The sequence below is a fragment of the Echinococcus granulosus genome (genome assembly GCF_000524195.1).
Source record: "Echinococcus granulosus chromosome Unknown EG_S00001, whole genome shotgun sequence".
NCBI classification, from domain to species: Eukaryota; Metazoa; Platyhelminthes; class Cestoda; order Cyclophyllidea; family Taeniidae; genus Echinococcus; species Echinococcus granulosus.
Window position 1 is genome coordinate 2554491 of NW_020170381.1, and position 26460 is coordinate 2580950.

Below are 26460 nucleotides of genomic sequence, written 5' to 3' on the forward strand. Positions count from 1 at the left end.
TTGAAAGTGACCCAAAAAACCGTGCTAATGAAATTTGGAAGTATTGTGAAAATGCATTTCAGGTAAGATGAGGAACGGCTTCAACGCCAGTGAAGAACTAGAGCACGATAAAGAATGGGGTGTTCGACCTCATTAATAGGCTTTATCCCAAGGCAAATACAGAGAAGACCAGAGAGGAGACGGCTGCAGCATATGGGATACATAAGGTATGTGGCATTATCATCGGCTTCACAGCCAAGGCACGCGACTGTCGTCCAACTTGCTCCGGTGCCCTGGCATTTTGCATCCTTCAGTGCATATCCGAATGCACGATCAAACTACTTATTTGAAAATTCTCTTTATGCAGCAATTAGGTCAGATCGAAGGGGTTAGTGATCTCAAGACGTAAAAACATGGAATAAGAGCCAGAAAACGCAGTATTTACATTGTCCAGTAAACAGTCTTGGACTGACATTTGGAGGTGCTGCTTCAAACAAAGAGGAGCTAATCAACCGTGGGTAAGCGCAATATAAATGGCAAATATGAAGTTTGTAACATAAACAATGCACCATATCATGATTTGTTAATTCAACAGAATATTCATTGTCCAGTTTGGGTTAAAACAGTTCAAACTCAAACGCAAACACGCTTAAGACGACAAGTTATCCTAATTACAAAATACAGCAGGGAGTTATGTGAATGCTCACTTAACTTATTTAGGCTGTATAGGCAGCTAAAGATAGATAACATTGAAAGAAGTGAGATGACGGCAACTTCAAAGCTTGACTGCAAAGCAAATACTTCGGGTTTGGGAATGAATAAGCAGGACCGGCAAGCAGGCGGGCAAAAGGGATTAACCTACCAGAGATAAGCGACGTTCCCTTCTACTCATGGGCTCTTCGAGGAGTTGAATTGCCTTTTGCCGTAGGTGAGGTGGCAGGTGAAGACTCGCAGGTAAAGACAGGCGCTTCGACGTACCAGTGCTACCGTAGCTCACACTGTTGCCATTGTTGTTAGTACTCGAGCTCACTACGGCGTCTGCCTGACCCCTCAGCCTGTTGCGCACATCCTCGGGACGCCGGCGCACCTCCTTCATGCGGGCATATAGCTCCTGTGCAGAAGTTCCGGTGCGACGGGAGACCTGCGCCACAGTAGCCGCAAAACCCGTATCAACCTCGCCAATTGGGGTGAAGGTGGTGGAGTCGGGAGGCAGTGGCTGTGCCGTCACTGCAATCGGCACCTCAATCCCTTCACCTGTCGCCTCCTCCGCCTCTTCATCTTCCTCCGCGATTGTTGTACCCGCCACAAACCGCGGTAAGCGCTGCGGCGTGCTGGTGGTAGGAAGCTCATTTCCACTCACAGATGCGTTAGTACAGGCGGAGCTTTTCGGCGGAGAAGTAAAAAGACTGTTGCCAGAGGCGGCGGTGCTGCCACTCGCGGTGAGGCGGAGGTTGTTAGAGAGAGCGGTGGAGAGGGAGCTCGCCTCCGAAGAGGAAGAGGAACTAGACTTGGGCCAGGAGAAACGGTTGGAAGTGAAAGAGGTGGTGCCAGCCGCCGAGTCCACGCTTCCCGAGTACATCTTGGAGCTGGCGAAAGTAGATGAGGAGGAAGAGTCGAAGAGGGAGGCGGCAGAGGGTTGATTGATGCCGCTGTCAGGGGTCTGCGGGGGTGGTCGCGTAAAAGGCGAGATAGGTGGACTGCCGGAGGCGATTATGACTAGATCGCTGACCGCTCGCCGATGTGAGACGGCGAGAGCATCGTCGGTTGCTAAGATGGCTGAGGTGGGCAAAGCGACACACTTCGACAACTGTGGTGTCGGTGGTGGGGGAGATGTTGAAGACTTTTTAAAGAGATTCCCAAACTTAAACCCCTTTTGCTTACGATCTGGAATATAAAAAAAGGTAAAATCAAGCGATTCAGAATGGCTGAAGAACCACGATTCGCCAAAAGGTGAGGTTAAGATTAAAATGGATAGTATTATGTTAAGAGATTATTAAGGTGCTTGGATTTCCTTTAAAAATATGTGAATCTACGGGCTTATGAATGAGATATTGAACTGGAGAACTTGGTTGTATGTGATCAATCGTTCACAAAACATAGGCATCTGAAAGTTCTGGTGACTAATGTGTACTTTGCGTCACTGAACTTAATCATGATAAGTGCTTCTCAGGAGCATGACAAGGTGCTACCAACGATAATCTATGACAAGTCAACGGTAGGACAAAAAAAACCGATGAAACATTGGTGAATGATCTTTATTATCGCAGAAGCTTCCTAAGTGCTTCCAATGTCTACAAAAAGCTGCGAATGGGAAGAATAGTTTTTAAGTTTGCTACAAATCAGGTTCACATCCAATGCCAAATCCTGCCATCAAGTGCGTTTCTCTAAAGTAGACTATGCACCGGGTGTATGCCAACTGAAGCTTTTATCTCAACGCAATAATATGGTCTTGAAATACGACGGTAGGGAGACAGAATACTCCCGTTTTGACATAGACGCGAATAAAACCTGTAAAACGTTGATGATGGTCCTAAAAAAACTTATTAGGGTAGATGGGAGCAATGAACAATCAACTGACATCGAAAAAAGCGATATACTTCGTGATGTATTTTGCAACGAAATTGTTAAGACAGCCAAAATAATTGAGGTGATGTATTTCTTATCTACATTTTGCTTGCGTTCTATTGAGAGCAGAAAACCCAGAAAACTGATGTAAAAGTGGACGAGCCTGTAGGCAACGAAGGGAAGGATGGCATTTTGCGTCCAGTGCCATTCACATTCTTGTGCCTCTCCAGTGGGAAGGCAAAAGAATGTGAAATAGGGACGGCAATGTTAAGACTAATGGCTTTCCTCTGCTACTACGAGGTGTGAAAAATAGCCAGGCAATTACTGTCCTAAATGTGCGTGAAAAAGGCAACCACGAAGAATAAGGTGATTTTTTAAAACAAGATTTCGTAGAGCTCTCAACGGCACAAAATACGAAACAAAGATAGTTTTGTTTTTGACAGAGCCTGATATTTTGAAATAACGTCACGAAGCAGAAAAATCTATCGATATAGTGAATGGGAATAATCTAAATAAAATTAACAAAGCGGTAAATGCCGCCTGCTGCACTTCGTGCTGCAATAAGAAAGGATGATACTGAAATAAAACAAAGGGTGAAACAAAAATAGTCAAATAATACGCTCTTGAGAAAACACCTCAGGGTCAAATTCCACACAAGATAAAAAAAGACCCTAGACAAATGGGCTTCCAAGCGGGTTGCACGAGGATATGCGAAAATGCCTCAAACTTTCGTTCAGTTGCCGAATTCGCACTTCTTAGAAGTATACAATACACAAGTGGAGAGAATTCTAAGTGCCTTTGCACGGTGTTCAGATCGCAAAAGACAAGAGTGGAAGTTGTGCACGCACACGCGATTACTGTCTTAGGCTTAGTTGACGATGCGCAATTTAAGAGGTATTTAAATGAGGCAGATGCCAACTACAATTAGGCTTAAGTAGGGTATTTTTAGCGAATTGTTGGAACTGAATAAACGCTGCCAAACCACTCACTTCAGACGCAGCAGGACAAATCACATGTTCGCAGTACTTTTCCTATGCATCACTTCCGAGAATTAGTTGAACATAAGCTCCCAATTGCGATAAATACTCAAAGAATCTATCGGAGACACAAGGACTGATTCTAATCACGGACATGGTTCTCAAAGGTCATATTCAACGCACGCTCTTTCCTAGACAGGTCGAATTTATAACGGTCAATAGAAGTACAATGGGATGAGTAATGGGGACCTAATAAAAAGGCTGATTGAAGATTGGTAAGATAAATGAGCCTTCACACGGGGCGCTTACACAGACAGCGGGTGTAAACATGGCTTACTGAGTAATTTCGCATGTGACGAATTGCCCCGTTAGTCATCATAGATAAATTTGCAAAAAACCTAGGGTCAGTGATGAGAAACAGCTTAGGTAAAGAGAAGAAATGTATTATCATGGCCCTAGCCAATAATTTACCAAATTCGAGTAATAGAACGAAAAAAGGTATAAAACAGTTCCACTCTAAATCCAGTTGACATTGACTGTTAATAGTTTTTCGAGAAGACTCACCAGTTAGACGGTATTTAGAGACTAAATATTTGTGATTTCATTTTTTGACAAAACTGGAACATTGTCGGAATCATGGAAGTAGGGAAGTCGACCAAAGGACAAAAGTGACCGTAAGCGTTTACAATCTATATCGCAATTGTGACCAGAGGAAGAAACATAGCATTGTATGTCGCCACGGAGATTATACCACTTTTGATAGAATCCCAATTCGGTTAGAAGGCTAGTTCAATGCCGATAGATCTAGTGCTTTTCTGCTATTTAGATTCTATTACTGCAGGAACAGATGAACAACCAAATGAGAACACGTTAGGTATAGTGACTCAACCTACGTTGCATACTTGTAATTGGTACCAAGTTGGTCTAAATGTTAAAGGAAGAGGAGATCACTAGCAGCTGATGCAATCAAGACTGCAGTGAAATCAGTAACATTTCTTCCAATGAAATATGCCTTCAAACACCTTTTTGTGATGTAGAGAAAGTACGATTTGATCATCAAAGCGATGGATGAGTCAATGGTAATCGTGGAAAAAAGTCATAAATTGAAAGGAGCCAATCTACACAACTCCAGAGACCAAATTTTAGGACAAAGTCGAGAATGCAATGTGTTTTGGGATCTGAATGTTGATTATTCAGGGAGGTACTTTTGTCTGAGGCTGGAGAAATGCATTCAAACTCCACTCACATAGTCCGGTCATCCTGTCCTTCACAAAACGGATCACAAAAACATACGACACTTTCAGAAAAAACAAAAGAGAAATAATGCCAATATGGAACGTAGGGATGCAAGGCCACTGAATCATTCATGGGACAGTGAGACAACATCAAGACATCTTTTTAGGTTGTGTTAATTCATGAAATAATTGCCACACATCAAGGGTCGTCGTGTGCAGAAGCCGTTGTCAAAAGGATGCAAATTATGCAAGTTTAAAAAAGAGTGTACAACGAGAAGAATCCTACAAGAAAGTAAAACAAACAAAACATAGGAACGGTCTAAAAATAATCAGGAAGAAGACTACGGTTGATTACTAAGCAATAACACAAAATTGCATACAGGGCGATAAATGCAATATGAGATTAGTCTAAATAGAAAATCATTTATTCTAAACAGTGGAGAAGTTTGTTTGATAGACAAACTCCTTCATAAACAGCCTTGAAGGAGCTACTTACTAGTGATTTTGCGCGACAGAAAAAAATTTCTTCCCAAAAATCGGTTATAATATGACCTGCATTAAAGGGGTGTATAAAGCCACTGATTCCCCATGTACGATCCGTTTGGACAAACTCTGCGTGCCCGTGCGATGGGCCAGAGGACTTATAGTAGGTTACTGATAGGCGTGACTTCTTTAACGTACTACTTGCCAAACGGTTAGTCGGCTAATTAATGTCCATTCCCTCAATGCTGCATTACAGAATTATTGACACAAAAGGCATTATCAAGGTGACAAAAGCATTCATTTCACGACTCGAGTGTAACAGCCTGAAGAGAAGGAAAGCGCCATTACGATAACCTAAGATTGGCATCCAAATAGTTATAGTAAGATAGGGATAATGAAGTATTCCGCAAACCAAGTTAAAGAGTTAAACGTAAACTAAAGTAAACTATTTCAAGATTAGGCTTCTACAGGGCCAAGCATACGTCCATCGAAACTAGGAAACGATGTCATGTAGAGACAATTCCGTTTTAGCACTAAAACATGCGGTGATTTAGGAGAAATTCAATTGATTTACATCTTTACATAATTATATATGCTGTTATAAATATAAGAAATAGGTTCAGTTCAAATATGAGCAATAAGAGATTCGAAATATGCACTATTAAATGTTATGGGGCGGATTAACTAGTAGATAGCTGAAATACGATTTTAAATGTAGAAAATAACTAACCAAGACAACCCGAAAGCACGGAACAGATGAACGTTTAAAAACAGCTGTTTTAATGTCAAAAATGACCATAATATATAGCTGCCAAGAAGAGATTCGAAGGGCCTATGATAAAAGTGAATACAGAAACGATAAAATACGTGACTGACAGATAAAAACGAGCTTCAATCGACGAAGTGAGAGCGTGAAAGGGAAGAGCGAAGGACTTACGAGTAGTACGATCAACAGAGACGCCTTTTCGGTTGCGGCGTTTACTAGTTAAGAAGGAAAGCATGGCTCAGAAGAGTGGATGGAGCAAGAGAAATAAACATCCCACAATTAAGCACATATGCGCACCCACGCACCGACCCACAAGCAAACACAAACACGCAGGCGCATACAGAGGCTCGCGGGAGCAGTAGCAGAGATAAGCAAGAGCACGGAGGGACGCCCAAGCGCGGTTGGGGCGCAAATGTGTGTGCGCACATGCATCCACTCCTAGACATCTGATTGGTGCACATTGTGAACACACAAATGGCCAGATACGCGTTGCATCATCAATGGCAGTTTAAACCCAAAGGGAATTCGCGGAAGTTGATTTGAGGGATCAGCACAAATTGCAACGGTTCCGGAAAAAGATGACGACAGATTAACAGAAAGATAACGACATACATGGCAAATAACGGAGATTCCGAGTGAAAGACCGATAAGAGTGATAAGATGGGATCGTAGTTCGGAGAGGAAGAACGAAGAATCTACCAGAGCATTGAAACTTAGATCGCTTCATCAATTAAAGTAACCGTTACGAGTGGGAAAATTACCATGGCACCTAAGGTTGGGGAGGAGGAGGACCTGAGCAGATGCGTGAAAACAGAGTTGATGTTCAACAAAAAAATAAAAATTGAATCCAAACACGAAAGCGGAGGTAATATAACAAAGCAGTTAGTAGAAGTGAGACATGCGCGCGTAGAAAGGAAATTTGTTGGGTATTTCCAAACGTGTTGAGTAACGTTATTCTCGTAACGTAAAGGAAATTTCACAATCAAATTTGAAAAAATGACCTAGTTATAATAGAATAACACGTGAACATACAACCGGGACGAAGAAAAGCGTACTGACGCATGCTACACTGAATCAGGATAATGCACTGAAAACTTTAATGTACTTAAAACCCAAGTCCAAAAAAAGGATAAATTCTAGACGATAGTGTATTTGTCTGGAACATTTAGATGCCAGTGGATCGTTATATGAATAAATCCGATGAAGTATTCAGGCAGAAAATCAGGATAACAATCAAAAAGTAAAACCAGGTACAGCCGGACTAACCTGTCCAGGTTCTGTAAAGGTGCAATTTATCACAGCTTATGGCACACAACAAAACTTGGCAGATCTCACAACAAAAATACTTTTGAACTTACGAGGCATCTGCGGGATTTCTAGCACATTCAAATGGCAGAAGGAAAACAGTCCAACCGCCAAGAGTCGTGGTGTCGCAGATTTGGAGTCGAGATGGAGAAAAGACAGCAAGCACGAACAGAAGACCTTTAGAACCAGCGGTCCCGCTCAGAAGGAGCGGCTGACTATAGTACTAAGTAAAACACACAACAGTTACCTTGAGAAGTCAAAGTATTATGCTGACTACGTCTTGATTGTTGCACTATCAATCACATAAAAGATTTAAAAATGAAAAGCTAACTCATGCGCTAAATTCGTGTGCTTATGAGTTTAAGGATTTAAAATAATCTATTAAAAGTTAACAACACATCGTAAGTCACGCTAGCTATTTTAGTAGATGTCTAGCAAAAGATATTTTGAGGAAAGTTAGTAAAGTGTCCGTAGATTAGATTGTATTAGGCTTAGCCCTAAAATATAATGTTTTGGAATCAAGTTTTGTGGAAATGTATCATATTCATATGCAGGTTGCTTTCCTACAAACTCCAACAAGCCCATTTTTTGAAATGCTGCCTAATACTGTAGCATTATATGCCAATGTTGAGCCAGCCCTACAAATGCTGTGATGGTTTGAGTTTTAGGGAAGTGCTTTTTCGAGAATTTCGAGATGCAACGCTTCTCGATGCCTTCATGAAGACGAAAGTAGACACAATGCTCAGATGAAATACATGTAAATATGCATATATATGTAGCGTCCCGAGACTCCCTGAAGACGAAAGAAGACACAATACTAGGGCGGAATATATATATATATTCAGCACGGAGATGGTGTCTGGGCTATTGGCATGGTTCAAAAGGACAGCCCACCCAGCGAGGTACAAGGGAGCTAATCCAAAGTACAAAAGTGGCGCCTCACGAGAACCGAGGGATAAACCACTATCGTATTACACATATATACATAGTGCACAGAACGGTCTGGAGCTACTGGCATTGAATGACCATGGCTAAAATGACTTTTTTTCCAAAATCGGAAGTTAAACAATCAAAGTATTTTGTGTAATATAGAGTTTCTTACATTTTTACTAAAATGATACAATTTTGCGCATTAATTTTAATGCAATACATAGTTTGCGTAAGGCTCGGCTTCAATAAAGGGCCTCTTTATTTCCACACCATTGTAACTGCGTGGTGGCTCGCCTCTGAGCTTGCCCGAGTACTATATCACCTTTCCTCCTTAAGGAAGTCTTGGCAGGGAAAACAGAAGGCAAATCCAGTTTTAAAGGACATCTGTCCTGATTTCTACTGCTAAGTGATAAACCTTATCGAAGCTAAAGAAGCACATGTGCGACACATGGGGGAATTGGGGGCATCCCAAAGAGAAGGGCGGAAAATGACGTCTACCATCAGCAACTTCCTTACGTCTGTGTTTTGCATGAAAGCTATTAACAATGGAGGCAGCACTAGCAATGAAACGTCTAAAATCATTTGTTTATGAACACCCTGCCATTCCTACATGGGGATTTCAAATAAGTGAACACGCTAGTATTAAAACCTGCCCTCCGTTGCATTAACCCACCTTTATGTTAGCACAATTTTCTATCCTCGAATCTGATCTTCATACCATCCAGAAGTTCGGGTCCAGTGGGAATGTTAAAAGGGGTCAGAGACACCGTGGTCAGGTATCTCCTCATATGCATAGCAATTCGAAGACTGGCACGGTTGGTTAGTGGATGTTTCCCCTACAGCACTGATTATATTGTAATAGCTAACGTGGAAGGTTGACTAAGAGGAGCAACAGGTACGGCGCTCAAAAGAGGAGGGGGAAGGAATGCGTTAATTGATTGTTTCTCCCGGTTTTGGTACAGAGAACACTGAGTTGCTCCACCATTATGCCTTTGCCGGATGCGATGACCTTTGAGCCATGCTAGTAGCCTCAAGCTTTACTACATGTCCAAAAAACATATTTCTTTCAAAGATTATGTCTTCTTTCATCATTTGGGAAGTCTTGGTGGGCTACACAAGCAGAGACTTTAATGCAACCTGTCCCTTTTCCAAAGAGGGGTGTTCGTATAGCTAAAAACTGCCATATAAAGGCAGATTTTTAGTTTCACTGCAGTTTTAGGACCATTATTTGCCTCGTTTTTCTGTCTTTGAATTAAATAAGCAAGTTAAACAATAATACCTGGCTAATGCTAAGCGTTATTGCAAGACTACAGTTTATAAAAGATTACTATGTCTTTTAATGCCTGGGATGTTTTGTGGCAAGATTTTTGTTTATAAAAAATAAGCTCATTTTACCTATAGGGACTTAAAATGATGCAGGACAAGGCGCAGTCCTTGATTCGCCGCAATTGATTTTTGAGGTCTTGTAATGGAGGCTGGAGCTAATGTCGGTGGCCAAGTCGGTCAGGCTAATCAGATTAACAGAAAGCAGGACTCCTTACGCAGTGGAGCCCACGTACGTAGTAAAAAAGCAGGTTTTGGTCAGCGTTGGGATAGGAATCGACTACGCGATGAAGTTGTCACCACGATCCCATCGGAAAGACAAGTGGACAGTTTCCATAGACCAGGTCAAAGTGGCACCTTTGAACGTTGCTCTCAAAATAGTGGGAGGCGCATAGAATCCCTTCGAAGTGGAGAAAACACCATCGAAGTCGTGCCTTTGGCATCTGCTACAACTCAATGCAACCCTCAAATAAACGAAATTAGGGCGCTGGAAAATTCAATGGGTGATCTGAATCTAAGAGGTTTGTTTTTGAGGATGGTAGACTTAAATTTACACCTATTTTTGCTAACCTACTATTAATGTGCTCTTATAGAAAGTCTGATTGAACAGCTTCGATCCGGTTCGTATACTTGCCTGATTTGTTTATCCAATGTTGAGCCAAGGGATCAAATTTGGTCGTGCAGTGGGTGTTACCATGTTTACCACCTCAGCTGCATTTCCAATTGGGCCCTTTCGAATACGCAGAAGTCTGGAACTGGACCTCAGGCCACTCAGAAGGTGCAGTCGTCGTGGCGTTGCCCGGCTTGCCAAAAGTCCTATACATCCGGAACAACTTCCCTTATTTGTCGGTGTTTTTGTGGTAAAATTATCCGTCCCGAATATCGCCCCGGATTCTCAACCATCCCTCATGGCTGTGATGAGGTCTGTGGTAGGTCAAAGGCAAATACTAGCAGAAAAGCCGATCAGCCGAACAAAAGAGTTTCGCCATGTCCGCATACCTGTACTGAGTGAGTTAAACCTGATGGATCTACTGGTTCTACCTACAAAATCTTGTTCCTTTTTCCGTTTATTTCGAAAAAGATATTCACTTTCTTTTGAATAGGGCTTTACGGACTTTTATCATCCCTGTACGCCATCTCCGTGCTTCTACCTTATGTATCTGAACCAATTACTTGGTTACTATAAGTTATTTGTGTACAATTATGTGCTGCACCGCCCTTCTTAATTGGACTAGTGAGACACATTTTCTTGTCTAAACTCTTATCGTGTTTTTTATGTAAAATGTGTGCACGTGAGATCCCTACTGCTTCTACGCCATTTGTTGCGTTATATACAAACTAGTCATACGCATTGCCTACTTATCATAATTTAAGTAACATTTAAAACTCGTGGACTCCACTAGACTCTGCCACCCCGGTCCCTGCCCACCCTGCACCGCTCTAGTGCAGCTTCACTGCCCCTGCGGGCGCGTGGTGCAAACCTTGCGATGCGGTGAAGAGCCCCCGGAGCCCTGCGGAGCCCCTTGCGACCGACTCCTACCCGCCGGGCGCTGCGCCTACGGTACTCACCACTGCCCCCTGCCCTGCCACGATGGCGACTGTCCTCCCTGCACGAAACTCATCAAATCGGGTGAGATGCGGTTTCCCTCTCTCGTTTTTCCTCTTAGCTGGTTTTGGATTTTGAAATTTTTATCGTTTCCTGGCGGAGGAAAGAGGTTTTTTTGTGTGGTGATTTGTAAAAGACACCAATTCAATGTTTTTTTTTCATCTGCTTCGTTTTGGTGGGAGGGATGTGTGTAGAACAAGTGACAGGATGATTGGTTTTCGATGGTCGCGACGAATGGTTTGTTTCTTTCAGCTGCCTTGCGACAGGCCGTATTAATGTACACGAAATGCTACCTTTTTCAATCCATCCCAAGCAGCTAAAGTTTGTTTCCTTTCCCTCAGTGTCATATTTTGCCTTTATTTATGTGTGCGTGTGCATGTGCACAAGTCAAAAGTAATTTAGATAAAATGATTGGAGTTTACACGTTATTACTAACTCCGAGGAAGAGGTGAAAAGTAAATAGGCCACGCCCGTGTTCTTGTTGTCTTCGTAAATAGCTTAAACTCCTACTATTGTACATTGTACTTCTTTTTTAATTTCTCTTTTCCTTTTGCTCCATCGAATAGTAACATTGGGTCATATTGAAATGATACGATGTACTTTTTGCCATCATGAGATATAAAATATTTGTTGCCTCTTGTAATGTTTTTTTCAAATCAGTGTATAATTTAGGAAATCTGTAAAGTTACGTTGATTTGGATTGTTTTCCGATTGCTGTAGTCCTGGCTTGATGCCTACGAAATGAGCTAACATTGTGTAAGTCACAACTTTTGTTTTCAACATCGTTCACCACGACATATCTGTAAATAGTAACAATATCTGGAGGAAGGCTTTTAATTGAGTGCCTAAACTGACAAACGATTGAGTGTTGCAATTATTAATCTATCCTTTACGTGAAGTTAGTTTGCATATATGGGGAAAAATACCTCAAGATTGTGCTTTTGTATACTGATGCGTGTCATTTAGAGCGCTATTCTATGACTTTAACGGTCCCTTTGCTGTTTTTTGTTGCGTGAAATGAGCTGACTTGCCCATTCATTGTTTGTCAAGTAAGTGTGTTTTCCAAATACGAATGACCCCCTTCTACATATGGCGCCATGACCCAACTTTTCATTTTACAATATGCTAAAGATGAACGTCACAATTGTATGAATTTGTTTATGTGGTTACAGCAGTGTAATAAATTGAACTGCGGCATTGCTCTGAGTTTGATATAGACAGTTTTTGTAAGAAATGAGCTTAGATTCGGAAGAGTTATATAATTCTACGATGCTCTGTGGCATAATTTGTTACTTCACCTAGGCCTGCTCTGTACAATTTTTAATTTACAACTTAGTCATTATCCTTAACGGTTTGTACTTGCTCCAATACTAAAATGGAAACATTTTGCTAGCGTTAAAAATTCGTGCCTTGCTTTATTTATGGCACTTGTGTACGCTAATGAAAGGAAGTGAAATGACGTGATACATTTACCCTTGGCGCTGACAGAAAATCCGTCAAATATTGTTAATTATTTTAAAAATGACATGTTTAAAAACATTGCATCGTTTCCCCAATCTTGCACCCCTTGATGCGTCACCTTTATCGATCTCAGTAGACGCGCTGGGTTGAAATAAATCGCCGTTCGCGCACTACCCGATGGTGTCCTGAATTTCACATCAAATTGTCACTGGCCACAGAGTGAGTAGTACTGGTCAGGTATCATTGCCACGAATATCCTTCTCGAATTCGATATTTTAGGTAACACCAACAAAGCTATTGTCCAAGTCTTTATTCACTGATAGCTTACAACTGTTTTATGAAGGAGTTGCTATGCAACTGCTTTCCGCTTATCTGCTAAGGTGAACAATCTCGAGAACTTGAGCTGATGGTGGCGCAATCTAGACAGCTGGTTATTTTTGCATTTGACTTCGTTCAATAACACCAACATAATATGCGCATAGTCTTTGTAAATGTGCTGTATGTGTGCATAAAATACACAAATCGTCGACACGAATGATATGAAAATGTCCCTCTAAGTTTTCATGCCCAATCAAATAGTCTTGAGTACTTTGGTGTTCTATTTCTCCCAATGCAAATGACAGTCACCTAAGTTCCTGATGTAAAGTAATAATTAATTTGTCTTCATTTTAAGTATGTTGCGTGTTTCATATTATTGCCTCCATTTTCATCTATCACTTCCGTTTTGAACCCGTGTTCATCTCTTCGCTTGAGTACTTTTGTAATTTTTTTAGATCCAATCACATCTTTCTCTTGCGGTTTTGCTCTCACTTCACTACATACAAAACAATTCAAATTGAATTGGGATTGCTCACCTTTCACGCCCAATTTTTATTAACACTTCTTGGGTTGGTTATGAACTTGAGCCCTGCAACGTTAATCTGATTTGAAATTGGTATAAATGAATTTAAGGCAAAACTAGACTAGGCTTGAGTTTGAATACCTTAAAGACGCCCTTTTCCAATGAAAAGATTTTATGAGCATTTTTCACCATCATCGTCGTAGGAATTGATGTAAACTTCTTTTCTCTTGAATTTCATAATTATTATTCAAAAGCAACGTCTTTGCCATGATCTTGTGTTCTCAAATTTACAGACTGGGGTTGTTAAAATCCATATGTGTATATTCAAACAAATTGATGATGCAGGATAAGTTGGGTTTTGTTTTAAGAGAATTTCTTCGACATTTTCGAGACCATGTGTATAGATAAGCTCTTTCAGCTGTGCATTCCCTCTGCACACGAGCTGGATGGATGCGTCTCTTCTGCACTCATCCTCACGAAACTCACTGTCTTTACTTCAGTTTATGTTTGCGCTACACACTAAGCCTTACTATTTCCCATGTATGTTGCATCCTCTCTAAGCAACGTCAAACTTGTCTTATTTTTTCCGCTCTCTGCTCGTTGTGTCTTCCTCTTGAACGCCAGGATTATTGCTCATCCTGCTAAACTATTAGTAATAATGTGTACATTTAGAGAGGAATCACGTTCTTTACAAGAATTACGTTGGAATCTTTTGTAAGTGATTTATGACGTCAGAAGCCTTACTTTACTTGAAAGTGAAAGCTTGTCAACAAATCATTGCAGCCTTAAGATGGGAATCTGGAGGAATAATTTAATTGGCAATAATTGCCCATTTGTTTTCCACGAATGGTTTCCTTCTTCAAATTGAGGATGATGCATACTTGTACCAAGAAGGTGCTTTAACGGTAACTTGAAGCGTCAAAGTTACCTTCGGCTATTTAATTAATAATTTTAAAGGAAAGTAGCATATGATTCTGTTTCTACCCTCAGTGTGCAAACCAAAGAGGTAATGCTTTAAAGTAGACTATTTTACTGAATATTTGGATTTTTCAGTATCATTGCTTTCTGATTTGTGCTCAAATTTGTTCAACTCATCGCATACTTGTGATTTTTTCCCGCCTTTAACTCCCTTGTGAATGAATAAGCATTTAATAGCGCTCCTGTATTTAGTGAGGATTACAGTATCCATCCTAGATTTTTGTCTTTTACTTTACCAGACCTGCTAGTCTCACTCGTCCGCAGGTTGGCAGATAGGATCTGTAAAGAGCAAAATGGTAGGAAAAGGAGTGCATAGATATGGTGGCTATTTCCACTGTCAAGATTTTTTTAATGAAACCATGTCTTGCAGAAGCTTACAGGTGTGGCAGCTTCTTATTTTCTGCAGGAGCCTCACTTCAAAATCGTCATCTTATTCTTTGTGGCCTTAAGACGGTTCTTATGTCACTGAACCATGGTTAGGTAAATGCTTTCGTGGATCATTGTCGCGATTCCTAGTCAAGTTCATGCTTGTCAACAAAGGGCAACAGAGCCTCGCCTCGCCTTGCCCTAAAAGACTGTTTAGGCTCAGCAATATTTATGTTTTTCTCATTCTTGGCTTAGACATTGTGTTTGCTCCCCATTCGGTGCGGTCGTAATGTGCCCGAATTTTATTGCTGTGCTGGTCGGCTTTGTCAGTATTCTTTGATCACTCCATTAAAATGCCTTACGAATTTCGTGACAGCCAAACCCTTGAAGTCGAACTTTCTTGTCGTTACGATATAGCCTGCTAAGGTCTTGTTATCTCCTCCTGGCATACTTATATCTTTGAGCCCATCGCCTTCAGATTTTTGAAAGAAATACATGAGGCATTGCTTATTGTCTCCTTAATTGCTGAATACTGAGAGCTAATAGGCAATTTTTTCATGTCACCTTTACTGTTAGATGCATATTTATTCCTAAACTAGTGAATAAAATGCAAGAAACTTAGCTAATTTTTTAGACAATTTAATAACTTTATTGGATTATTTGTTCATTGAAGCGCAGATGAGAATGAATTTTTTGAATCTAAAACATCTCTATTATTCATAATGAACAGTAAGTTTAAATCAGAGAATGAGGGAACAAAATGAGCTACAAGCAGTTAACGCAAATGGATTTAAAAATGTAGTGTTTGTATCGGTATGAAGACCTTTAAGATTACGTCTGAAGGATTCTGTTAAAAGAACCGAACCAAACTTTGCTGGCTTGCAGGCTTTTATCTATTTTTTCGTTTGGCACGCAAATGTATTAAAACTTTTTTATCATGTTCAGTTATTAATAATTAAAATAAGGAACTTATAGAGATTAACTCCTCTGTAATACCTCATTCTTTGCTTTGGCCTAATGTCTTTGTAGTCAGTGCTGAGGATATTTAGGTGTTTGTCTCATTAAGTGCCGAAAAAACTTTCTTTAGGAAGGTTATGCATCTTGGAAAATCTTATTGCCTCACTAAAGACCTAGTTGTGGTGAGTAAATTCAACGGATTCATGCAACCAAATTTTTTTCGGTGCCGATGTGTCTAACCCCTTGACAGATTGTTTTGTGTGTTTATTCTGCAGCGTTATTGATATGAAGTGTTGCCTTTGTATCTCTCCAGTTTGCTACTGTGGTCGAGTAGATGAGGTCACGCTTTGTGGCAGTGAAAAGGCCAAGCGCTACGATCTGTGTGAGGCTAGATCAGGAGCAGTGGTGGGCGATTTAGAGCTCTACGAGGTTGAAATGTTTTTTGACGGTGCTGAGGCGGAAAAAGCGGCGATACTGGCCACCGAGGGGGCAGTGGAGGCGCTCTTTGTGGGTACGGTGTTCTCGTGCGAACAGACCTGTGACCGGCCACTGGCTTGCGGCCACCACAACTGCACCGCTTTATGCCACCCTGGCGACTGCCGACCTTGCCCGCTTCTGCCCTCCCAGTGCCTCACCTGCCCCTGTGGTCGTGTACGTATCGCCCAACTGGTAAGGTATTGGGCTTCTAATACGCGATTAAATGGTGCACTCTCTGCTCTTACAATCGTCCCACAAATCGGATTGTAGGTGGGGACGTATATGACAGAGTTCAAACAACTCGTATGTTACATTATGCGTGTGATTGCAACAAATAATGGCAGACTGCTGGTCATTGTATTCATGACACCTGGAGCACTGTGTTATCTTTACCTCAAGTGTTTTGATTCTTTCTACCTAGACAAAATGGTGTTAGACTATTTTTTTGATTAATGGCTTTGTGAATCCACATATTATTAGCCTTGTTCAAACTCACTAAATTTGGTTCACTACTGACGCTTGTGAACCACCATTGCTGCTTGGGAAATCGTTGTAAGCTGTTTATACTTTGATAATGCAATTTAAATACCTGTAGCGCTCCGAGTCTTCCCTGAATCCGGAAGGCGTCACAGTAGTACGGCAGAATATAGGCCACTAACATACAGAGGGGCTGAAAGGCTACTGACATGGCTGGACGGTCATGCTGCCGAGCGGAAGTGCGATCAGCGAGTGCTTAAGTGCTTGCGTAATCGTACGGCGGAGTAAACAAACTATCGAAGCATTACATGCCTACTGCACTTATTTAATTTGAATTCAAACTAAGAAATCCCCAAAGTTGACATTAAAGAGTGTAAAGAATATGGCCTGACTTTGGGGCAAATGCCTACTCTCTTTTTAAAAATTCCGCTGAGCTTAAGCTGTCAGAAATGGGGCTTGAAAGGATTAAAATTGAAGCCGTAACCCTGCCCTATAAAAATACCAGTAACGACAAAGTGGATTCGCTTTGGATGTGTTGCGTTTGTCCTCCCTGCAAAGTAGTCATTACAGTTAACCAATGAGATCGTGATATCGAATGTCCCTTAATGGCCCCTCTTAATTGATGCAGTCGCCGCCACTTTAGTCAATTTCCTCTCTACTTTTTCGAGCTTCATTATCCGCTTAAAACCAGGTTTTTCGTGGCTCATCTCATGTTCAAACAAAAGAATTTGAACATCTCGTTTACATAAAACATGGGCGTGATGTCCTGGCGTTTTGAATTTTTCTGTCATTACCGTCGAAAATCTTTGGTGAGTATTTTGGTGTGTCAAGTGGGGTCTGTTTGGCCGTTTCTTTTGGATGTTGGAATGGGGGTGATGTCCATCCATTCGAGGGAGGGGAGTGCTCTGTGAATTGGGAACTTTAAGTTACGTAAACAAGTATACATTCGTTCGGAGAAAAGTTTTGCTCCATGCCCCATTACGCTTTACATTTAAAGGTCGTTTACTCTCAAGTAGTTGTAACAGTACCTATGCTAATAAAAATGCGACTTCTAAACTCAAGTCCCACTTTACAATTTCTACTTAAAAAACTGTGAAGGCCATAGTGTAAGTTATTTGATTCATGGTTGTATTTTCAGATAGCATGGAGATACCTGCAGAATTTTTAGTCACAGTATTGCCGACTAGTTTAAAAGGACAGGCTTTTTTCAATCAAAAATTTCCGTACCAACATATAGGATTTAATGCTTTCAGTTTAGGCATTACCCTGTAAAATCGCCAAAAAGGTATAAGAAATCCTCCATCTCCTGGTATTCCGCAGGTAATGAACGGAGATGAACATGGAAATCGAAAGAAGTGCACTGATCCCATCCCTGTCTGCCCTAATGTCTGCGGTCGTCCGAACCCAATATGCGGACACCCTTGTCCAGAGAAATGTCACCCTGGCCCTAGCTGCCCTCCGTGCAAGCTCACCACTAAGATAACTTGTCGTTGCGGAAAGACTTCCAAGGAGATTTCCTGTCTCGAATATGCCCTGGCTGTGAAAAAGGATCCGGGTAAGTTGATTTTCACCCTTTCTCGCAATCATGTTACTCCCTCTTGTTGACATCTGTGCATGTTAATTTTGACCTTTTGTAGACCCGTCACGGATGCCTGTGGGTGTTAGTTTGGGTCATGTATTCCTCTAATTAAATAATGTTGCGTTTCCCTCTTGGTTTCGCTACCCTATATTTGCGTGAAACATGTGGCAAGCTAGTATACTACATCTTGAACCAGCGATGCCCTTTCGAAGCATTATTCTTTTCCTTATGCTCCATGGCGCAACTTTTTTGTGCTTCAGATTCCTTCAAATTTTTATGTGGAAGAATATGTCGGAAAAAGAAATCCTGCGGGCGACACAAGTGCAATCGGAAATGCTGTGATGTAAGATGTATTTCTTCTACTGTATATATGCGTCCATGGTTCCTCGTGCCCTTCATAATACGCAAAATGCACACAAAGATTTCGCATCACCAATCAATCTTCTATTCCATTTGTGTGGTTTGATGAATTTCGTACCTTGCCCTGTTGTTACAACGGTAATCCCTGTTCACTGGAAAGCCCCTCGGGGTTTTTAGACTCCTTTTAAACTTTTGTAAAAGTGCGTCCGCCTCACCCATACATTGATGATTAAACCTTTTTGACAGTAACTTGAATCAAATGTCTTCATTTCGACAGTTTCTGCTCCAACTGCAGATGCGCTTCTGCTTGTGGGCTTATCTAACAGTTGACTTTTATGAACAAAACTTCACTAAAGACCAGAATGGCTTTATTGCTCTGGAAAACCACGCACTGCTACTTTCGCACTTCCTTTATGAGTGAGCTTATTCTGTGTCGCCCGTGTTTCGTCTCCAATGATAAACCTGCAATGCGTATGCCTAAGTCTATAATTAGAAATAAATCCTTTTTCTCTTATGGCTCACAGTTTTGCTATCTCTGCCTCTAAGGCGTCGCGTCGGAAGCGTGCAACGCATCTAGGCTGAAGAATTTGCGACGAAACACTTTTAAAGGGTAATCCCTGTCAGCATAGCCGGAATCGGTTGGCGATTTTACTTTATAACCCCCGGTGAAGTTCCTGCGTCTTGTTTATGTGCGTGATCCTAGATGTGAACATCTGCGATTATTCATATGCTTGCTGCAGGGGACTTTTGAAGGCAGAGTTTTGTTGCGTCAACTCAAGTCATCTAAATCATTAATTGTCTAGTTGGCGTATTTTTGCTAGACTCATTTGACATGATGACTGATAGTATTGTTCCAAATCATTGCCAAAAAGGTTGCTGGTTAGCCTAAATCTTTGGAGAATCTTTTTAAATGCTGTACAGAAAGTTTGTGGAAACTTGTTCTTTATTTTCACTCCATGTCCGCTTGGTAAAGTTATCTGAAAAGAAATGCCCTTTAAACTAGTTTTACTGCTGCGTACCTTTCGTTATTTGCTACATATTCATATGATTACGTTCAAGAGCATTAAAAAGGCTTGCTATATAAAGTACTTTCTTAGTGGCTTTTGAAATTACTGTCATTTGAGGTGGACTTTTATTACTGCGACCGTATTAATATACGCTCACCATAGGAGGAAGTCAGCTTATACGGAGGGGCTATTGCTTGTCGGAGGTTGTTTGCGTTTCCCTGTTTCATTTTGTCCGACCGCGCGATGGTTAAGCTTGTAGCCCCCGGTGTGTAAACATTGCTTTATCTCGAGCTCCTGCTCATTGTTCTCTACAGTGGGGCAACGGTTCATTCACTATGACAGAAACTCGGGACGAAATAAATCTAACCAGAATGGAAGGGTAATAGAGATAAAACGTGAAACACTTACACAATCCAACGAGTAAATCTTTGTATCGAATGAAGTTGTTGGTTTGGGTTATTTCGTTATTTCGAATGAGGATAGAAATCCACCAGCCACCAAGCCGCATTCATCCCTTTCGGTGTTGATGCATAGTCAAGCAATCATCAAAATGATTGTTGGACGAAAGTGCAGGCTTCTCTTTCAGTAAAAGATAGAACGGCCCAATCCAACATCAAAGGTAGCATAGATTTCTCTTCATAACCCACTGTATGCTGATAAAAAATCAAATCAGTGATTGCATCCTTTGTGCAATGGAGTTTTTCCACCGACAGTCCTTTCATGCTTACCCTCAATTACTGGAGCTTACCCTATCGTGCTTTTGTTCTAATGCTGCACCATTTCTGGTAGATTGAAATCTCATTTTCCAAGGGCGTGAATAATTGCAGATGCGCCCGATTTCCTTTTTCTTTAGTGCTGTTAGATATTGCATTTTAATGCCTTTTAGCGCTCTAGATAGGCAAAATCTGTGTTGTCTTTATGGAAAATCAGTTCGTTGTGGTGGGTTGTCATTTGATCTAAACCTCCGCTATCTTTGACGATGAGAAGGTTGATCCCATTTCATGCTAACCCAGCTTTTATTTGTATAGTATTTCGAAATACATTTTGGTTCATCGGAAAGGAGACAGACTAGGCATTGCACTATTTCTTCTTTGATCAAAATTTTGCTTTTTGTATCATGTTCATGGAAGGCGGGATTTATGGCTGTCGGGTCAAATTCGTGAATAACGCAACCCTGCCTTCTAGTTAAAATAAATGAAAGTCAATAATCAACTTGGATACAACGCTTTTTAATCTTGACTATTTGTCCAATTGTCATGGTAACGTCTTTGTTGCTGAAATGAAACTGTAATTAATTATGCACCTGCCTGGTTGCTTGTGCTTGCCCGAGAAAATACTTGGGGGTCATTGATGCCTTGGGTGGCATTAGCTTTTGCAAGAATATGCATGCATGTAATAATGACTTGCCCGGAGAGTAGAGTCAAACAAATGTAAGCTACCTAGCTTGGTTACGGTGAAAAACGAATCAATCCTAAGAGAACTTCGGTTGGATCGTATAGGTTTTTATGATTGGGGCTGTTTGCCTCTTTGGGTGTAGCTTGTTTAACTAGTTATATGCGATGCCGGTATGTTGTGAACGTATCATTCTTCCACTATGCATATCAGACCAAACTCGGAAATCAAAGTTTTGCAGCACTTTTTTTACAGTAACTTCAATCAACTGCTGCACTAAGCCCTTTGGACCGTCACAAGCGCCTAATTCTGCACTGTGGCTAAGATGAATAGAATATTAAGTAGTCTTTTACGGTAAAACAGGCTCACGTAATCTACCTCTGATGTTTGGCTCTCCAGTAGTGAATGCCTAAGATGATACTTGAAATAATCGCTCATAACGTCCTTTTTTATTGTCACCAATACTGCATTGCACTATTTTCCCGGCACCTACGATTGTTTAATTGCTGATTGAAGAGCCCACTTTTCATTTTTAAACCGCCTTGCTGATGAGTAAATCCAAGGAAGGGGGTGAGGAGGGGCCGCAACGATATTGTAATGTCTCTTGTTCCATTGTTCAGATGGTGATCCATGCGTGCCAGGAGATATGTGGTCGCACGCTGGCGTGCGGAAAGCACACCTGCGAGGACCTATGTCACTGCGGTCCCTGCGGTCCGTGTTGGCGAGGTGTGATCAACGAGGAGGTGTACTGTCACTGTGGTGCCACCGTTCTACCACCACCGCAGCCTTGCGGCACTGCGCCGCCTGAGTGCAATCAGCCCTGCTCGCGGCCGCACCCCTGCGATCACCCTGTGCAGCACACCTGTCACTCCGAGCCCGAGTGTCCCAAGTGCACTGTTCTTATGACCAAACGCTGTCCCGGCGGTGAGTGGCAGTTTTGTCTCAGATATTGAGCAGTTTATAAGATTGCCATGCCAATATGAAGTGGCAGTAGCAAAAGCTTCTGTCGAAGTAAGTCTCTTTTGGTCCCATTACGCAGTGCAATCAACAATCGTGCTCGTTCGTGCGTCCTCCCTATTCCTTTGAAGGAGTTATACTGAATCAATATCAGTTAGGTCAATCTGTTCTTTCTAAGTACTTTGTCAATTTAGACGTCGTACATTCACGATAAGCCGTTAAAAGTAAAATTAAGACAGTGGAAAATAAGGGGAATGTTACTTTTTCTTTGAGCAGGAATTTCTCTACTACGGCGATGCTATACCGTTGCATTGCTTGATGTTTCGTTATCTTAAATTCAGCATTTTGCCATAAACTTCTTTTTTAGTCAATAACGCAACCACCAAATTTAAAACTGTCCCATGACTTTCATTTACCGTAATAGCCTCAGTGAAGTGGTATTTCTTATAGAACATGTTTCCATGCGTTCATTCTTTTTACGCCTCTTTCAGTTGTTATTGACTCCGTCTACCGCACGTTTTGCCGCCCGATAACGAGTTATTTAAGCCTTTGCCTCGCTACATTTTGTTTACACACAGCAGAACGGCGCTCAGCTTTTATGGCACGCTGAAGCTTTATCAGTGCTCCACTTTTCCAGCAGCTTTGTTTTCCCAAGGTTGCGTGTTTTATCTCTCTTTGGCGCGTTACTTATGAATCTGCTGAAAGGTCAATTGCTAGAAGTGGGTATCATGCTTTCGCTTCTCGCTCATCCGACCTGACCGCCAACGGTTCCTTGAATTTCATTGCAGCATAAGTCATATCTCCTCCTCCACTTGTGCTGGTGAAACCATTATGTTATTTCATTTTCTTGCCACTTTTCCGAGCGATGCTGATATCATTAAAAGACTGATAGATAAATTCTAAAATAGCCCCAGTTATCTTAGATTTATATCAGAAAGTTAAACGTTTGTTTCTGCACCGCATCTTTTGACTTACTCCTTCAAATTACAGGAGTGCATCCCATTTGACTTGAAATATCTGGCCATAGTCCGATGTGAGACTTCGTAATAAAGATGAAAGTGACCGCTAAATAGTGTAACTTGTAAGAAATCGACGAAATGCATGATGGAATCCACTACCGGCAAAAAGATTGTTTGACTTGTGCTGCAGACCACACGTGGATGTTCAACGTGCCCTGTTTCCAGGCCGTGGTGACCTGCGGACGTCCGTGCGACAAGCCTCTATCGGGCTGTTCGCACCGCTGCCGTCGCCAATGCCATGCGGGTGACTGTCTGCTCCCGAGCGAGGACGGTAGCGCGGTGTGCACACAGCCCTGTGCCACGCCGCGCCCTGACTGTGGCCATCCCTGCGGTCAACCCTGCCACGAGGCCGCCGGAATTCCCTGCGTCGAGGCTCTCGGCTCACTCAAGTGCCACGTGCCTGTCACTCTCTCTTGCACCTGCGGACATCGGTGTGAGGAACAGCCTTGCTACCGGGTTCGTTTACACATTGCGCTTTACTACTCTCAATTGGCAGTAGCTTTCATGCATCTCGGTTCTTCATGAATTTTTTTCTTTCGGATACGCCTACTTCCTAATTTACTATTTGCGTTTACACAAGAGGTACGCCTGTTTGGTTTGTACTTCTGCTTGTTAAACCATCTTGAAATCATTCCGTGTTCGGGATCATCATGTGTCGTCAGAATCCAAGTGAAACTAATAGCCATTATCATTAAGTTTAACCCGCTGTAATTTGTACTACAATTTACATGCATATGGCAATTTTTTTGCATTTAACCGAATTTGTGTCATGTTTTAGAACCTCCTCCTCAGTTGGATTGAACGTGAATGGTTTTTATTCATATTTCCTTTGTCAAAGCTGTAGTGCGCATAGGAGGCTTTTTAATCGTGCCGTTAATGCATATTCGTTTGTTTATATTTAAACTTGTACAATGACTATTGAAATCTACCCATCCTTACTGAACAGATATCAGCTAAGGAAGTTACCTATTCGCCACAGTTGAACTAGAAAAAAAGTCTTTTTTTGCCTCTGGCTATGTTGACACGGATTGTAACCTCCTCTGCCTATTAATTGTGTTTGTGCGCTTTTCTCCCGTCCTTTGGGGTGGAAGAAGGATAATCGCACGAGCGAATCCGCCTTTTTACCGCCCCTGCATTGAATTACACGGTGTTACCGTTGATCGATTACTGCATTCTAAGCCCTCATGTGGGGCAACCATTACATTCCACTTCTTACTCTCTTTCTTTCTGTATCGCTACAGTAGGCACCTTATGCCCTGCAGAGATGACTATATTGCTATAACACAGTGAAGTTAACGATATTTTCTAATCGTTCAACCCCCTTAGGTGAAGACTCTGGTAGCAGGACTTGCAAAGAAGGACCCTAACTTCCTCCTTCGCTGTTCAGCATCGACGGCCCTGCCCTTCGGTCTGCCCTCAAAAGAGGTGCTGCCCTGCGACTCTTCCTGCACTCAGGCGATGCGGGAAGCGAAAGCGGCAGAGGAGGAAGCCGAGGCGGCGACCCACAACGAGCCCAAGATGTGGGTGCGTGGTGGCACCCATGTGATCGATGAGTCCTTGCCGCCTGCCTTTGCCCCACCCGAGTATTCCGATTGGCTTAAGCAGTTTGCATCAAATAACCTCTCCTTCGCTGTGGAGGTGGAAAAGGTTCTTTACAATTTGGTTGACGAGGTTAGACCTGCAAATCTTTTGCGTACCGCGTCTGCTTACCACCAAACATAAGTCAGCCTTCCGTTTTTCATGTCCTGCGTCCTGGGTTAACGGTAGGGCAAGATTGCTTGTGCTGATAGTTTTAAAGCTTTTTTGCAGCCTTTTATTCTGCAATACTGCAAAATAATGGTTGGCTAAATTTACCTGTGCATTGCTGTACCACACAACTTCGGCTCATGTGTTTGCCTCCAATCAATTTCAGGTAAAATGTTTTATTCCAGACTTAACGTATTTATAAGCGAGTAACTTAGCCGCACCCCAATTTACTTGAGTCATTAGCTCCACAATGGATTTTGATTTCACACACTACAGTTTGGTCGCTTTTGCCTACGGGAAGGCTTTGCGCTGCAAATGACGACGCTTTTTTACCCAACACATCTTCCTTCTTTTCCGGTGAATTCCTCTGTGGTGGATGAGTGGACTTTCGTTCCTCTTCTTCTTTGGACAGTAAACTTTTTTCGGACTCCAAACGGTCCAATTTCAGTCACGCAATCGAGTAGTGCAGTGTTTGTCAGTGTTCCAATAATATATTTGCATTGTTATTTTTGGCTAATGAAGGTAATAGCGCTTATCATGATATTACCATCTGTTCCAACCCGCGTTTTACTGCGTGATTTACCCCCCAGATTTATAGCAATATTTGCCGGTAAGCAATGCTCTTAAGACTGCAGCGAATCCCATTTTTGTCCTCCTGTGTGCTATTTTGAGTACGTAAATATGCGCTGTTGTGAAGAGCAGAGAATTGGATGGCGACAAGTCTCTCTTATGCACTGTAGACATTGGGTTTGATGAAGTCGTCGGGATCAAATCCAAATTTGAACAAGTGCGTGAGCCATCGGTTCAGTCCGATGAACCATGCGAAGCGGCGCTTCATAATTGAGCTAGCGGAGTTCTATGGAGTGGAATGTGTAGAACTGGATCCACCACCTCACAGGTATGTAGAGGCGCTTGCCATTGGAGGTCGGGTACGTTTTCCGGGTGGCGGCTCAAAACAACACTACGTGAGTCTGGCGGGTAGGATGGAGGCCTCCTTTGTGGGCTCTGTGAAAATCGGCGTCGTCGATGCTGCCCTCACTTCGGCACCCGTCCACGTTGCCGCTCGACCTGCTCCCCTCCGTTGCACCGTCGACACCACCGCCACTACCCCCTCCACTCGCCTCGTTTCCTTCTCCTCCGTTGTTGGCAGTACTAGTTACAACAGTGGCAATCGAACCTCAAAACAGGATTAGTTTTTTTGCGTTCCGTTAAGTTGATTACCTGCTGGTGCTTCTTGCTAATATAGGCGTTTTGCAAGTGCACTTGTTACTTTCCAAACAGGTTTTTTGGGAGGAGAGATTCGGGTGTTGCTCGTCCATCATAAACAGAGTGGGATGTGTCGAATTTCATGTATTTGAGCTATGAGACATACCGGAGTGGAGGCATAAACTGAGGGACGCCGTTGCAATCGACGAAGGCGTCGCCTCGTTCGTGGCTTAGGGCGTTGGCACGAATATGCGTGACGAGGAGACATCAGGCGTCAACTTAACATTGCTAGATGAGACTAATGCAGGTTATCAGTTAGGTAAATGTTAATGTTACTCTCCCACTTTGTGTTTTGTCATGTTTTAAGCATTTTTGCTGTTGATTTGAATGAGTAAGTGGCTCTCAGTGAAAAGCTTAGGTTTGTCCACAATGTGAATACCGTGAATTTTCATCCGCTAATATGGCTGA

General features: G+C 42.1%; 2 protein-coding genes across 2 annotated transcripts in view; one reads left to right on the top strand and one right to left on the bottom strand. All coding sequences in view use genetic code 11, as the record gives it.

Moving 5' to 3' along the window:
- EGR_00287 (Cell division protein kinase) overlaps positions 1–8297 on the bottom strand; it is a gene marked incomplete at both ends in the record, with an annotated part of 29676 nt that extends 21379 nt beyond the window's left edge. Inside the window, 4 exons of the mRNA XM_024489536.1 lie at positions 842–1863; positions 6177–6220; positions 7364–7533; positions 8286–8297. Coding sequence (XP_024356214.1) covers positions 842–1863; positions 6177–6220; positions 7364–7533; positions 8286–8297 — 1248 coding nt within the window. The remainder of the gene's footprint in view (positions 1–841; positions 1864–6176; positions 6221–7363; positions 7534–8285) is intronic.
- Positions 8298–9708: 1411 nt separating this feature from the next.
- Positions 9709–25979, top strand: EGR_00288 (Transcriptional repressor NF-X1; the record flags this gene model as incomplete). The annotated part of the gene is made up of 10 exons (XM_024489537.1): positions 9709–10084; positions 10157–10571; positions 10967–11193; positions 16086–16441; positions 18047–18281; positions 18566–18648; positions 21685–21988; positions 23171–23496; positions 24367–24711; positions 25527–25979. The coding sequence occupies 10 exons, from the start codon at positions 9709–9711 to the stop codon at positions 25977–25979; spliced, it is 3120 nt and encodes a 1039-aa protein (XP_024356215.1).
- Positions 25980–26460: the final 481 nt, after the last annotated feature.